The sequence below is a fragment of the Colossoma macropomum genome, unplaced genomic scaffold (genome assembly GCF_904425465.1).
Source record: "Colossoma macropomum unplaced genomic scaffold, Colossoma_macropomum, whole genome shotgun sequence".
NCBI classification, from domain to species: domain Eukaryota; kingdom Metazoa; phylum Chordata; class Actinopteri; order Characiformes; family Serrasalmidae; genus Colossoma; species Colossoma macropomum.
In genome coordinates, this window is record NW_023494784.1 from 41119884 (window position 1) to 41135631 (window position 15748).

Genomic DNA, 15748 nt, shown 5'->3' on the forward strand with positions numbered 1-15748 from the left:
AGAACGAGAAGCGACTTCAGCCTCGTAAAAAGTCAAACGTTCAGAGACATTTTACAAGAAACTATTCTACTTTTCAGGAAAGGTTTCCTGCCGGAGATGCGAGTCTCCAATTTCGTTTATATTTCTTAGCCTATAGTAGCACATTAGCACATACTGAGACATATTTACAGCCAAAAATGGACTTTTTTTTTTTTACATATGTTTGTTTACATATTTAGTGGGTTAGTTTATCCTCAGCCATTTACAAAGGTACATTGTTTCTGTTGAAATCTCAAGGAAAGTGGCCTGGCTTCCGACTCTGATGTTCCTTCGTTGACTTTATTCAGTTCGTCTTTTGTCTTATTCTTCAGTTTTGACTGTGTTCAGTGCAGAAGTGATGATCAGTATGTTAGCCGCCTTTCAGACACTAAGGATCCAGAGAGGATACATTAGGGGGGCTTGGTTGCATGATGGGGTTTTGGGCCCAGACAAGGCGGTGGGGGTGGAGGCAGGTCTCCATGGTTGATTTGATGATGCAGCAGCTGTTTAATCTGGTTATGCTATGTGAGGCCTTAATGAAGGCCGGCTGCCCCGGGGCTCAGAGCAGGGGAGCTTACTAATTAGACAAGGGAAGAGGGAAAGAGCTGATGTTCAGTCCTTCCAGCAGATGAAACATACCAGCACACTCACTTTTATACATGTGTAATTGCTTTTGCTCACATGTTCACATTTGTTTTTATACGATGTTAGAATGTGGGATCATACATGTCTCATAAAACATGTCTCAAAATGCTCGCATGGACCACAGAGTGTACTGATGAAGTAAGAACCCGTTTTTTGTTTAAACTGAAGGGCTGACGACTTATGTTCTTAACCAGACCTAGGCTGGTCAGCTAGCTAACAGCCTAAACACCTCCATCATTAATATCACAGGCTTGAATTAAAGCACTTACGGTATGATTAACTGTAAAACGGCAGTATAAAAGACTAAAAACTTGAATGGATTACAAGCTTTAAATGTCCGTGTTTCAGTCAGGAGTCGTGTCAAATCCAGGCCGAATCCCAAACGGCTCCGTACTCCCTAAATAGTGTGCTAACTATGAAAGTTTAGAAATTCTAGCCTCTACAGCCAAACAGTGCATTATTTATCGAGTGTGGATGTGTCTGAGTCCCAAATGACCATTTATTAGCTATATTTTGCTCTGTTGGGCTGCAGGATCCAGTATTTAAATTCCTACGTAGTGCACTATGCAGGGGAAGCAATTAGAGATCCAGCCCAAGTGTGAGAAAAGGGGTGCAGTTAGCTTGGTGCAAAATAAGACTGGTGGTGGTAATTTGGTGACCAAAAAGTACTTATAAAGCAGCTGCTATTGCATTAAACAGTGCTGTGTTATTATATGTTCATTATTAAACGACAAAAAGTGAAAAAAATCATAAAATGACTGTAATAAACAGCGATGGGCAACTGAACGTTCTCTTCATTCAGCGGTCAGTGGTTGCTTGGCAGTCATACCGTACTCTAAAGGAACTGCATTTCTTTCCGAAATACTTGTTTATGTCGATTATTATTAACAATAAGTTATTTACTGAAAAACTTATTTTATCATATTTTATGTTGGCCGCTGTGCGTTATGTGGCTTATTGCTTATTGCTTTAATACATGTTGTTGTTTATTAGTGTAATGCATTGTTTATAGCTATGTTTAGAATGCCTTATGAACACATTACCCCGTGTTGTATGTGTTCATAGATTCTTATTGGCATCATACTTATAGAAAGTTTTACCAGCACTTTAAAAAAACAGCAGTTTAAAACCTTTTTTTGTTTTTTTTTTTCTTCCAGAGCCAGTTCAAGTTTGTGTGCGAGGCCATTCTGAAGGTGTACGAGGAGGGCCTGGTGAAACCGCTTAGGTCCACACCGTTCAAGTCCGACTAACGGCCGCCAGCTTTCACCATCACAGACACCCACCAACCTTCACTGAAGCATCAGAGAACCTGCTCAACGTACGGAGGTTCAGCGCCTTGAAAAAGTGTCCAGCCCCCAGCACAATTTTTCACACTTGTTTTTGTGAAATTGAAAAATTACATTTATTCCCAAGCTTTGAACACCATGCAATAGCAAAAGAATGTTTTTGTTTGTCTTGTTTTTGGTTTTTGTTTAATATTGATTCATTCAGATTACCTCAAGTCACAATTTATAGATCCTTTTTTTTATTATTATTATTATAAAGAAATTTCTAAAATAATTCTTCTGCTGTCACATGGTACTTTAGTTTTAAGTCAATTCCAGGACACACTGTTTGTTTGGTACTGCACACTTTTTCAAGGCTTCCCAAGGGACAAACACCAAAAGCAATGGAAAAAAAAACAACTCTTGAGCCAGGAATATACATTGGACATAAAAATAAGCACTATTGCACTTTACGCTGGCAAAAGGGACAATTCGCCAAGCTTTGAGGAGAGACGGAGACAAAAATCAAAAATCCAACAGAGATAAATTTGGTACTTGTAGGGACTTTGAGTGTTCAGGGTTTAAAAGCAAATTATATATATATATGTATGTTGATTAAATAGTGGAGATTGCTGTGGTGCCATATGTAAGTACAGAAGGGCAGGCCCATGAGTGAGTGATCTTATCTCTCTTCTTTTTTCTTTTTTTTATGTTCTCGCCTTGCTGACATGGAAAAAAAAAATCTGAATCCACGCGACGGATATGAGTGCTCCTCCTCTGCTGCAGACGTCTTTTTTATTAAGGCTATTTATTGTGTTTTAGTCGTAACTTTGAGCCCCGCCCTGAACAAATCTCTCCTCAGAAATCAGTTCTACTCATCAGAATAATATTTCATTAGCTGGATTTGTTTGTTTTTTTCCCCAAGAGGTTTGGTTTTTATTTATTATCCATGCTTTTTATTATAATTCATGCAGTTGCCAGGAAACCTAGAGCACTTTGCGCTGTTTTAAGAGACTGTGCTTTGCTTAGCTTTTGTTTAAAGCATGAATTTGACTTAATGGCTTGTCTGGACAGAGGTCGTGTTTTAAGTGTTTATCGGACATCACTAAGCAACTTCTACGAGGCTTTTTGCGCATAGTACTTGAAGGGGAATTCCACCGATTTTTCGAAATTTCAACATAATTGAGCCCTTGAGATGTAAAGAGTCATTTAGAGTGGGTTGACGTGAAGTGGTTCATTGTAGAGAAACTTACAGGCTCAAGCTTCTTTTCAGTGGTGGTGATAGAAACCAGGGGTCACAAATATAACCATGTTATTCACTCATATGTAATGTTGGTAATGCTAAAATACTGGCAAATCTGATAAGATACATTTTCTTTGCGATACAACACCCTCTCCACCATAACAGTGTATACGTTTTGTTCTCAGAACAGTGTCTCAGGCACTATGCAGCATAGTCATGTAATAACTTTCTGTGTGGTAGTTGTTAGAAGGATGTCTGGTTCCTATCACCACCACTGTTAGTAATTTTCACTCTGAGTTTCTCCAGAACTGAGTATTTCACACCAAACCAGTCTGAATGACTTTGTCTACATCTTAGCCATTTAATTATGCTGAAATTTCGATAAAGTGATGGAATTCCCCTTTGATTCAGGTGTCAGTACTACAGTAGGACTGGAAAGTGTGTGTGTGTGTGTGTGTGTGTGTGTGTGTGGGACATGGCCGTGCATTGCTGTTTCCATTTGTGCCTCTTGGAGTTGCAGGTAATTCACGTAGCCTAACCGCCACAGCTTCTTATAGCCATGATCGCTGATCTCAGAACAGCCCCAGCAGGCCTGGAGAACTGCTGCGTGTCATTTTATGAACTGTTCTCAGATCAGAGCAGCTGAAAGAATGAAATGAGGCCTGATTATCATCTCAGCAGCATATTCACCATTTGATTTTTAGTACATCTGCACTGTGCACAACAACATGGCCATACGACTTAAATAATTCAGTTGCTTGAATTGAGTTGATAATTCAGTCATTAAGATGTAAACAAAGTCATTCGGAGTGGTTTGATGTGAAGTGGCTCTTTGTAGAGACTCATTTCTGTACAGTGGTGGTGAATGGAACTGAAATGTCTACAACACACATAGCCATTTTGTTTACTATCCAAAACCACCCGTGAACCTAAACGTGTTTTATATGTAATGTTGATGGTAAAATCTCAGTAAGTCTGAACAAATAAGGCCTATTTTGCTTTACAATGTGCTGCATGTACCTCTTAGCAATGAATGGATTCTGAAACATATATTTTAGGCCAAAACCTAAACAAAACTATCGTAGGTCAATGTCTCAGACATCAATGTGTTCATAACCGTTTCATGTAGTAACTTTCAATGAGGGAGCTTATGGTGGACGTCTGGTTCCTATCACCACCACTATGAGTCCGTAAGTTTCTCTAGAACAGAGCATTTCACACCAAACCGCTCTGAAAGACTCTGTTTACATCTTTATTGAATTAAGCAGACAAAATCAGTGGAATTCCCCTTTAAATCTCTGAACATGTTTTGCTCTCATAACAGTAATTTAAGGTTGCCCACCGTTTCTGTTTAATTCTATTTAATTTTCAGTTGTGTTTTAAAAGAAACCACAGGTAGCTCATAAGAAATAATCGTCTTTCTACAAAGCTTCTCTTCAGTGGGCTTTCTTTTTGCTGGAGCTGATTTTCTATGCGAGCACTTAGTATAGAAATCACTCCTTACATACAAGTGCATTTTCCAGCTGCTGCATTATATGCTGTACAACACGAACCCCCACATACTGTGCAAAAGTCTTGGGCCGTCTAAGGAAATGGTATGTTAAGCTATTTATCCGTGCAGTAAGCTTATCCGCGCTGTCAGAATAAAACAGCTCTCCAAAAAGGTAAATTTACAAGAGAAGGGAAAAAAATCGTATTTTTAATGGAAGTTAATAGATAAATTACTTCTTCCAAGTCATTTTGGAGCATTTCTGTTGGTCCATTCATCATGAAACTTTGGCTACGTTCACAAATCTGATTTTTTGCACTAATGTGACTCAGATCTGATGTTTTCAGGGCTGTGTGGACACACAAATCTGATCTTTTTAAATCCGATCTGAGCCACATTCGTATGTGGTCCTAGATCGGATACGCATCAGATTCGTGGCCATGCAACGTTAATGTGACGCTCAGATCGGAATTCATGTGCTTTTTCCCACTGCGCCATCATTCAGCGTTACCATGGCAGCAGCGCCGAACAGAAGTTAAAGCCTGTAAACGGTGGGAAAGCAGCTCATCTCACCTTTTTCTCCTTCGTCTCGCTCTAATAATGAAGCTGAGAGCTGATCAGAGTTGATTAAGCTCGTTCTGCTCGTTAGTTTGTGCTGATGATGCACGTGACTCATTCACGTGACGTTACTGAGTAGGATGTGCTCATGAGGGTCATTTCAGGACGCCGGTTCATTCACATTAATGACCATCGTGTCAGAGAGATCGGATTTGAGCAGTGAGGCTTGTAATGTGAACGTAGCCTTTGGCACAGTGTAAAGGGCTGCTAACGATTTCAAACTGTCAAAATATGAAAAGGGACAAAAATGCTAATGTGAGGTGTTCCGTCCCAAACGCAGCAACACGTTTGTTTAAAAAATACATCACCAACATTAGAATAAATCCAAATAAAGAATCTGTTGACTGTGTTATCTGAACCATTTCCAAAGCTGTCCTTAAGGATGTCCAGTGTTTACAGTTACCATCCAGCTAGTTTATCTAATCAGTCCTTCGTTAAATGAAATCAGGTGTTGCTGATGGAATTAAGCGAATGCGATGCAAACCTGAATCTGCGCTTCTATAACTTTTATAAGAAAATCATGTTGCTTTTTTACTGTATTTATGTTTACATGTATTTATTCTGGGTTTATATGGTGTTTTTACCTGCTAGAACCCCTCAATGCTCAGATTATTAGTTCTAAATAGTGTTCTTGGCAAGACTTTTGCACAGTAGTGTACGTATGTTCATGCTGCCCATCAAAAGTTTTGGTTTTCAAGACTTGAGTAGATTTATTTTGATAAATAAACAATATTACAGTATAATTTGTATTTTTGTTATTTTATATATTTTAAATATCATGTTTAATTGAATATTTCAAGAATTGTGTGAAAAAGAAGTGATAAATAATGTACCGTAATAATCCGTTTACATTATTTTCTGTTAAGTTATCCGCCTTGAGATTTGATCACCACTTTGGAAATGGATAATAATAATTTCATTAATGTTAATTCTCAATTTCAGAGGCCGTGTTCATCATTCTAGACATTTTATCGACAGCTAGCTACTAATTATTCAAAAGCTGTGACGTTGAGCAGGACAAGCATATTAGAATCATTTTATACATGAATCGACAACCCGATTGGTTTTATACTGTTAAAAACATTGATTCCAAGCTTTTGAATGCTAGCATACGTGATGATATTAGTGACGATGCCACCAGGCCACTCGTATTGTCCTCCTGTTGTGATGTCAGCGCTCAAACCTTTTAGCTGTTTAAACCTAAAAAGCTAAACTAAACTAAGAGTTTCAACAGTGTCGGAAAGACTCTCAAATCATTATTTAAAACCTGCTCTTTATACCGAGGAAGACTGATAATCATGACGCTGAGTGTTGAAGATACAGTGCTGTGCAAAAATTTGAGGCACTTGAGAAAACTGGAATTGAAAGCTGTTTATGTGGCCAGTGAGAGTTTCTTTGCTTAGAAAAACACTAAGAATGAATGCAGTTATTAATACCATAAGTAGTGATTTTACATATAGTCATATGCAAAAGTTTGAACACCCCTGGTCTAATGAAGTTTTATTATTTTCTAAGTGAAAATAAATTGACACACATTCTACAGGGAACACAGTTAAATATGGCATTTTCCGCTAATTTTAGTGCACAATTTTGATTTATTTAACATATTATACAAGAAAGTAACACACTTAATATGAAATGTGCCATAAGTTTTGCAAAGACCACATTTAATATATGCCCCCCCTCCAATATGTTCAGCAAATAAGTAATATTTTTACTTAGAAAATCAACAAAACATATCATTCGACCAGGAGTCCCTGAACCTTTGCATACGACTGTATGTCAGTGTGTTAGTTTAACCATCTCCAAACCTCTCCTGATGGCAGACTAATAAGAAATAAATGAGAAATAATGTGATACTATGGTTTAAGTGTGCTTTTGCACAGTACTGTATATAACCAGTAAGATCAGCATACAGCTGCTCTGTGATGATAAAACCTTTGCATATTTTTTCTTCCTCTGTTGAAAAGCATCAGCAAGAAAACGTACATTTTAGAAGGCAAGAAGGCGTCCCCAAACTTTTGATGGGCAGCGAGTCCCTGGTCAGGAGCGGTGGGCTCACATATGTTGCTCTGTGCTGGTCCTGCTGGGTCAGCACGGCTCTGTGGGTGGCGCTCTTGTGCATATGCAGCACAGCGTCCGGCTCTCGGCCGAACTGCAGGAGAGAGATCAGCGCCAAATCTTATTCATCACTGCACACACAGAGAGAGAGAGAGAGAGAGAGAGAGAGGTTGACAGCTTCTGTGCTTTTCTCTGCTCGTTCTCTTTCCGCGTGTCGTTTGCGACGAAGCTGTTTGTTGCGTCTGGTGGGAGTGTGTGTACGTCTGCTGGAAGCCCACTCACCATGCATTCAGGTTTCACTGAGCCTTTGAGCCTTAGGCCTCAAATTCAAGGAATTAGCCTGGAGTCCACCCTTCGTTAGTTTCGTTTCCAGTCAAAACGGCCATTAAAAACAAATTATTCAATATTCAGCATCAGGAAAAAAGCAGAAAATATATTTAACAGAAAATCACTCAGATGCCTCAATAACTAAATATAATATCAGACTTTTTCTATATTCACTGAGAGCGTTTACATGCACTTAATAATCCGATAACAGCAGAAAATCAGATTTCGTGAGTAGTCCGATCAACACGTTTACATGCACTTGAGTAATCAGATAATGGGGAAAGTCCAGGTCTACATGAGTCAGACAGTAATCGGATTTCTGCTTTGCTACCAGCTAATAAACTCTCAGAAGAAGACGTGACGTAAACGTAACGTAAAACTCAAACTTCATGCAGTGGAAACATCGAACCACTTTACCTTTTAAATATGAACGTACTTCTTCTAGAATATGAAGAATATTTAAATCCTTTATTTCGTGTTTGGTTTCAGCTCCGATCCAAAAGTGTTTTGCTGCATCTCGCGACATCCACCGTCTGATCTCGCGCATGCGCAGACTGAGAAATCCGAAAGAAATCAGAGTAAGAGTTTACATGCACTAAGAAATCTGATTACTGAGCTAAAATCCAGTTCTCTCGGAGTGTGGCGTTTACATGACCTTTTGAATAATCGGATAACTGCAGAAATCCGATTATGATCGGATTGTTGAGTGCATGTATACGCACTCATTGTCTCCACCCTTTACCTTCATTACAGCTTCCATTCTTTTCAGGAGACTCACTTTCAGTCTCTCATAGAAACCTGCAGCCACGCCTCCAAAGTTCAGTCTTAGAAGTCGGTTTAGCATTTTCTGCCTCTCCTGGAAGTTAAACAAATGAAGGGAGGTTTCTGAGATTTGCACATTGCTGTAGTTGATCAGCCAAAGCAAGTTTGCATCTTTAGTTCAGGACAAAGGTGCGACACACACAGGCGTGTGCAAAAGTTTAGGCGCCCCTGATCAAATTAAATTGATTTTCGGAGTGAAAATAAGTGCATATCGTCTGCACACTTCTGCACATTTTAATGCACAGTTACTGTTTGTTAGCTGAATTTATCATATTGGGGGACAAAAATTCAATAAAATATGGCTTGTGCAAAAGTTACAGCACATGCTTGATTTGATGTATAATTTGTTTACAGTATGTTAAACTCAACAAATAAATAATGTGCACTAAAGTTTGCAGAAAAGTGCCAGATTTAAGTGTGTTAAATCTTTTTTAAGTGTACCGATCATGAAGGTTCAGATTTCTGCTTTTTTGGCTGAACACAAACATTTCCAGTATTTTTACTATCCAAAATCGCAATATAAACAACGTTATCTGCTCTTTAATGGGTCAGACTGGCATTGTGAATTCTTAAAAGAGGAATTTCACTGGTTCATAATGTCTGCTTAATTCAGTTGGTGAGAGTAAATAGTCATTCAGAGGGGTTTGGATGAAAAACTTACTGACTCAGATTTCTCTACAGTGGTGGTGAATGGAACCAGGGGTCACAATAACTACAACACACACATAGCCATTTTATTTACCATCCAAAACCACCAGTGAACCTACATGTGTCTTCTGAGTTTTATATGTAATGTTGATGATGGTAAAATACTCATAAATCTGAAAATATAAGTTTTCTTTCATGACTATTTTGCCTTTTAACACCCAGCATGTACCTCTCCAGCTGGAATAGATTTAAATAAATAAGCTGTTGGCCGAAACTTTCTCAAAACTATTGCAAAACAGTGTCTCAGACATCACAGAGCATATTTGTAACTATTTTGTGTAATAACTGTCTCTGAGGGAACATTTAGAGGCAGTAGACGTCTGGTTCCTATCACCAACACTGTGAACAATTGTGACTCTTAAAGGTGCAGTGTGTAAGATTCAGGGGGGTCTATTAGCAGAAACAGAATATAGTAAATAAAGCCATGTTTTCATTAGTGTATAATCAGCTGTAGCTACAAATCGTGTTGTGGCGCCTTTCATGCTTTTACATTGAAGCGGCAGCTTGAATTTGGCGGCTCCGGTTCGAAGAAGTAGAAAGAAGAAGAGTCAGTGCTGCCGGTGCTGCTGACTATTTGGCATTGTGAGAAGTTTGAGAACCTAAATTTTGACAAATGGAGGATCAGACTTATAATTGAGCACAAGAAAAAAGCAAGGGAGGGTGAATCCTCGTCGCCAAAGAAGCGAAAACATGACACCCACCATAGGTTCTACGCTCAAAACAGATTGTTCTTCAAGGGTTCTTCAGTCAGGAAAATGGTTCTGTATTGAACCATGAACAACCAAAGAACGCTTTACATGATTTAAGCGTTCTTTGCATCGTGAAAGGGTTCTTCAGATTGATGGTGAATGTACCGTAGATGGTTCCATAAAGCACTAAGAAGGTTTCCACTGTTGTTACAAGCCAAAGAACCCTTTTTTTGGTATTACATAGAACCATCTGTGGCACATTCTTCATCAATTGGAAGAACCCTTTCGCAATGCAAAGAACCCTTAAATCATGTAAAGGGTTCTTTAGTCAGGAAAATAGTTCTATATAGAATCATGAGCACTTAAAAAAAAAAACCCTTTGCATGTTTTAAGGGTTCTTTGCATAGTGAAAGGGTTCTTCCGTAGATGGTTCTATATAGCACCAAAAAGGGTTCCACTATTGTTAAAAGCTAAAGAGCCCTTTTTTGGTACTATATAGAACCCTTTTTGCTGAGAGTGTACTACGTGCTTGGTAAGCGAAGGATATTCAACCGCAATGCTAGATGCCACTAAATCTTGCCAAAGTCTTATAGGAAAGTCTGTTCACTCTGCGGCCATCGTGGTAACGCCACCGGGCAGTTATTTCCAGCCTAACAACTTTTTGAATGGGGAGAAACTAAAATACTCAAAACTGAAGGTCATTTTGCCGTTTCAAAAACATATTTGAGATCACTGACAAAATCTGACAAAAAAAACTCATAACAGTTTCTAGCTTTTTGTTTAGAATCGCACAGAAAGAGATGTTTTTTGCGGTTGTTCTGGATACTAGAATGACGCACAATTCACAACGGGGGGGGGCTTTCTCCACTCGCAGCTTAACTAGCAAGCTGATTGGCTGTTTCTCTTGAAAAGGTGGGACTTTCTCCGCAAACAGACGCTGTGTTGAGCGTTACGAGGTTTCCCATTCATATTTCAACCACCGTCTCCTCCTTTATAACGTCTCTGATTTTACACACTGCACCTCTAAATTGAAGTTGAAGCCATTTTCTCTCCATGTTTGTAGATAACAGTGTGTCATACATTGTCAGAAACCATGTAATTAAGTCTATTCGAGATTACGGATCAACTCGACACATCTTGAGTCAAATATTGATGATTTAGACGTGCTAACAGTGCTAACAGGTGGCTATAAGCTTCCATCACTTGTGAGCAACATTAGCCTCGTAGCTCCGGTGCGAAAAACTAAAGAAGCAAACTTGTTACACTTCATATTACTTATTATGGCTAAAAAATGATTTTTCAACAGACTATTGCTTAAATTGGTGCAGTGTTGACCGTGTGAGGTCAGCTGTTTCTCTTGTTTACTTAGCCTAGCCTAATTTTTAGCCTGTTTCAGACAAAATATGCTAACCTTTTTTTATTGTACACAGCAATCAGCATTTACTGAGCTTTATCTAAGGCGAAAGCCTTTGAGCCCGGGTCCCATCTCACCAGCTATCTCCCACGCCCTGTTTACGGATGCTGCTTCTCAAACTGGTCATTATTTACCAAGTAATCTACTGGACACATGAGTCTTGTGAACTCTGTACGACTCGAACACAAAACCTTAAACATGCATACTCCTCCAGTGGTACAGGACGCTGATCCAAGCTTGAAACTCTGTTAGCGGGTACCAAGTGTCATATCTGAAAATCGTGCTGGAGGCGTGTTGGATAATTAGGTTTTAGGACCAACCGATATCTCTGCTCTTGAATGTCCGTGTAAAACTCATACAGCATATGATTCAGGTTTTGGTGTGTCGAGGTAAAATAAGACTGAGCGATTTTAAATGAAATGTCTCGCCTTGTGGAAAAGGACAGCACTTTTCAACAGAGAGGGTCATAAAAGCTACTCAGACATACATAATTAAACATTTATAAAAACATGTTGACATTATATTTATCTTTTTTTTCCATAAGGACACCTGCAAGAGAAAGTAAAAGTCAATTTGTGCCACTTGTTGATTTTTGTAAATATACTAGACAGTGTGAATAAAATGTTGTATATTAAAAAAATCTTTAAATAAAAGGGAAAATGTGTGATGGTATGTTCTATTTTTGCATAAGTTACATGCTTCATGTTTCAAACCTGCCATTCAGTGTAGCCTAGATTTCCACTGAAAACAAGGACACTGTGATGTTTTTGTGAACCACTTTTGTGAAGCTTTAAAAGTTACTTGTGTGCTAACAGCTCCCTCTTGTGGAGAATCTTCAGCCTGCTAAACATGAGTGAGTTGCAAAAAAAGGTCCATCCTAAAACATGAATTTCACAAACTACTCTGCGTCTAATTTATGAAACTTTCCCAATGGTGTCAAAATTCAGTGAAAGGCCTTACTTAAGAAGGAACGCCCCCTTGTCTTTCATTGACTGATACTGTCAACAAAACGGCTTCAATCAATGGCAGAGACGACTCAGTAGTGAAAACACGCCAGTATTGGTAATGATGATGTTATTCAAAATTATTACTGGTTCCACGCACACTATATGGCCAAAAGTATGTGGACACCCCTCATAATTACTGACACTGTCAATAGAGGGTCGTACTGAAGAACTCAGTAACGTTAAACGTGTCACCGTTACAGGATTCCACTATTGTCACAAGTCAGTTTGTGAAATTCCCGTCCTGCTAGATCTGCCCCAGACAACTGTAAGTGCTATTACTGTGAAAAGGAAGCGTCTAGGAACAACAGCTCAGCCTCAAAGTGGTACAGCACGCAAACTCGGCCAGCGAGTGTTAGTGTTGAAAATCTCTGCATCACTCACTGCGAAGTTCCAAACTATCTCTGGAAGTAACCTCAGCACTAGAACTGCACATCAGGGGCTTCATGAAATGGGTTTCCCTGGCTGAGCAGCTGCACACAAGCCTATGATCAAAATGCACAATGCGAAGTGTCGTCTGGAGTGGTGTAAAGCGCCACCACTGGACTCTGGAAAACCTCTGTTTATTATTGCAATCTGAATACATTGCTGTGATCATTGTGTAATCAGAACTTATTGCTGTATTATGAAACCACTGGTTCAGGCAAGAAATGTCTATATGTACTATAAATATAAAGTTTTAGGACTTACACAAATGTTAATGTAATGTATGAGTAAACATACCGACATCACAGTGAGCTGAAAACACTCATAAATCTCAAGCTTCTTAATCTTCTCTGTCTTTTCAATGCTGTCCTGTTTACTCAGTAGCATTACTGGACACCCACCCCTGACCTCACCCATATGGAACTGGAAGTAGACCCTCCTCGAAACTTTGATACAGCGTGGAAACAAGCAGAGAATAGAGCTCAATCAGTTCCGGTGCGTGAAATCAAGTGCTAGCCTACCAGCACCTCATTTACATATCATTTACATCAAGCATGCCCTAATTCATGCAGTTTTTCTGTAGGGAGCCAATAAAATGACAGCATTAAACATGAGCCAATGGCTGTGCTTGTAGGTACTGCACTGACCAAACTTTATAGTGTTAAAATTACGATTATTTTCTTAACATATCATATTTAAACGCTGAATTATTACAGTGTATGAGATGCTCCAGCTATAGCTGTGTTTTGTATTGTTTATTCTGTGGGCGGAGTCAGTAGTATTGAAAAGCACAGTGGAATATGTCTTTAAATGAACGATGGTGTATTTGTTTTGCTAATGTGCATTTAAAATAAGTGCCTCTGGTTTTGTACTGGATTGCTTTGTGCATAAATGATTAGTATTTTCGGGATTTTCTATTTTTGTTCTTATTATTGGGATTATTTTTTGTTTGTTTAACTGCAAATCAAGCAATTTTTTCTGGTCGTTAAACATTTAGGCTCAAGTTTACATGCACTCCTACCAGACGTGAGTTTGATCGTAGAGATACGCCAAAGATGAAACTGATAAATAATAAAACTGCTAGTAAAATTTTATGATATTCATTTTATGACCAGATTTGACCGCATACAACTTTTATAAACAAGGGCCAATGTGAACGACTCAACAAACAAAGGTGCACTGAGGCCTGCAGTGTGGACACAGCCTTAGAGGAGATTCCCTGAAGGTGATAAAACCCCTTAGAGTAACCAGCAGGTGGTGCTGTTGTAAAAACAGCGATCACCTGTGAGCCTCTGCACACCTCTGTGTAGGAGAGAGGAGACTGCAGTGGAGACACTGGCTTTGTTAGAAACATTCATAATGAACAGAACCCACAGAACCGGCTTTGTCTCCTTAAAGGAATGGAGTTATGAGGCTAATCCAGCTATTTTTTCGGTGGCATAGACTTCAATTGCTTGTTAGCTACATTAGCCTCACAGCTCCACTGTAAAACTAAAGAAGAAACCTTTAGACTCCACATATGTCTTGACTGATCAACTTGACTTGGGGTGCAGGGCAAATTCTGGTACATTTGTATTTTTGGTGAACCACTCCTTTAAAGAGCCTTTCAGTATGTGGCTCTTTAAAGAGCCCATATAATGGAAAACTGAATTATTTTGAAATTTGATGTAGGTTGTAGTACAAAACACGTTGTTGACCCCCCCCCCACCCCCCCCCACCCCAGTCCATAAACTACAAATATGGAAACTAAGCTGCGAAACAGTCCGTTTTGAATTTATTTTGTGATGTCACAAAAGCATTTATATACACCGATCAGGCATAACATTAAAACCACCTCCTTGTTTCTATGCTCGTTGTCCATTTTATCAGCTCCACTTACTATATAGGTGCACTTTGTAGTTCTACAGTTACAGACTGTAGTCCATCTGTTTCTCTGCATACTTTGTTAGCCCCCTTTTACCCTGTTCTTCAGTGGTCAGGACCCCCATGGACCCTCACAGAGCAGGTAAAATTTGGGTGGTGGATCATTCTCAGCACTGCAGTAACACTGACGTGGTGGTGGTGTGTTAGTGTGTGTTGTGCTGGTCTGAGTGGATCAGACACAGCAGTGCTGCTGGAGTTATCATTTTATCATTTTATCACAGTCCTTCTGATAATGATAAAAATAATAATAATAATAATTCCCCTTAATAATTTTGTTTGAACAGAGTCATTCAAAGTGGTTTATTGTGAAGACTGTGATTTCTTCACAGTGGTGGTGATAGGAACCAGGGGTCACAATGTCTACAACACAAATATAGCCATTTTATTTACCGTCCAAAACCACCAGTGAACCTACACGAGTCTTCAGAGCTTTTATATGTAATGTTGATGGTAAAATGTCAGAAATGTGAAAAAAAACGAGTTTTCTGTGAGGACTATTTTGCCTTAGATCACCCTTCATGTACCCCTCCGCCATGAATAGATTAAAATATATTTTAAGCCAAAACTTTATCACACAACTATCATACAAATCAGACAGCATATATATCTAACCAGTTCATGTAGTAACTTCGTGTGAGGGAGCTTTTAGAGGGGGACGTCTGGTTCCCATCACCACCACTGGGAACAGTTCTGACTCTGTCAGTTTCTCTAGAACTGAGCGTTTCACACCAAACCGCTCTGAATGGCTCTGTTTACATCTCTGCCATTCAAGTAATGTAGAATTTTTGAAAAGTCGGTGGAGTTCCCCTTTAAATGTAAATAGGAACCAGACATCACAATGACTACAACACAAACATAGCCATTTTATTTACCGTCCAAAACCACCAGTGAACCTACACGAGTCTTTTTTATGTAATGTTGATGATGGTAAAATGTCAGAAATGTGAAAAAAATGAGTTTTCTGTGGGGACTATTTCGCCTTAGATCACCCTTCATGTACCCCTCCGCCATGAATGGGTTAAAATACATGGATTAAAATATATTTTAAGCCAAAAATCTATCATACAACTATCATACAAATCAGACAGCATATATA

At 39.0% G+C, this 15748-nt stretch overlaps 1 protein-coding gene across 3 annotated transcripts in view; it reads left to right on the top strand.

Annotated features, from left to right (window-relative positions):
* The window catches only part of ptpn4a (protein tyrosine phosphatase non-receptor type 4a), a 94045-nt gene extending 91592 nt beyond the window's left edge, over positions 1-2453 (top strand). For all 3 annotated transcript variants that reach the window (XM_036571640.1, XM_036571629.1, XM_036571638.1), the window contains exon 27: positions 1821-2453. In XM_036571640.1, the coding sequence (XP_036427533.1) occupies positions 1821-1913 (93 nt within the window). In that variant the 3' untranslated portion in view covers positions 1914-2453. The remainder of the gene's footprint in view (positions 1-1820) is intronic.
* The last annotated feature ends 13295 nt before the right edge of the window (positions 2454-15748 follow it).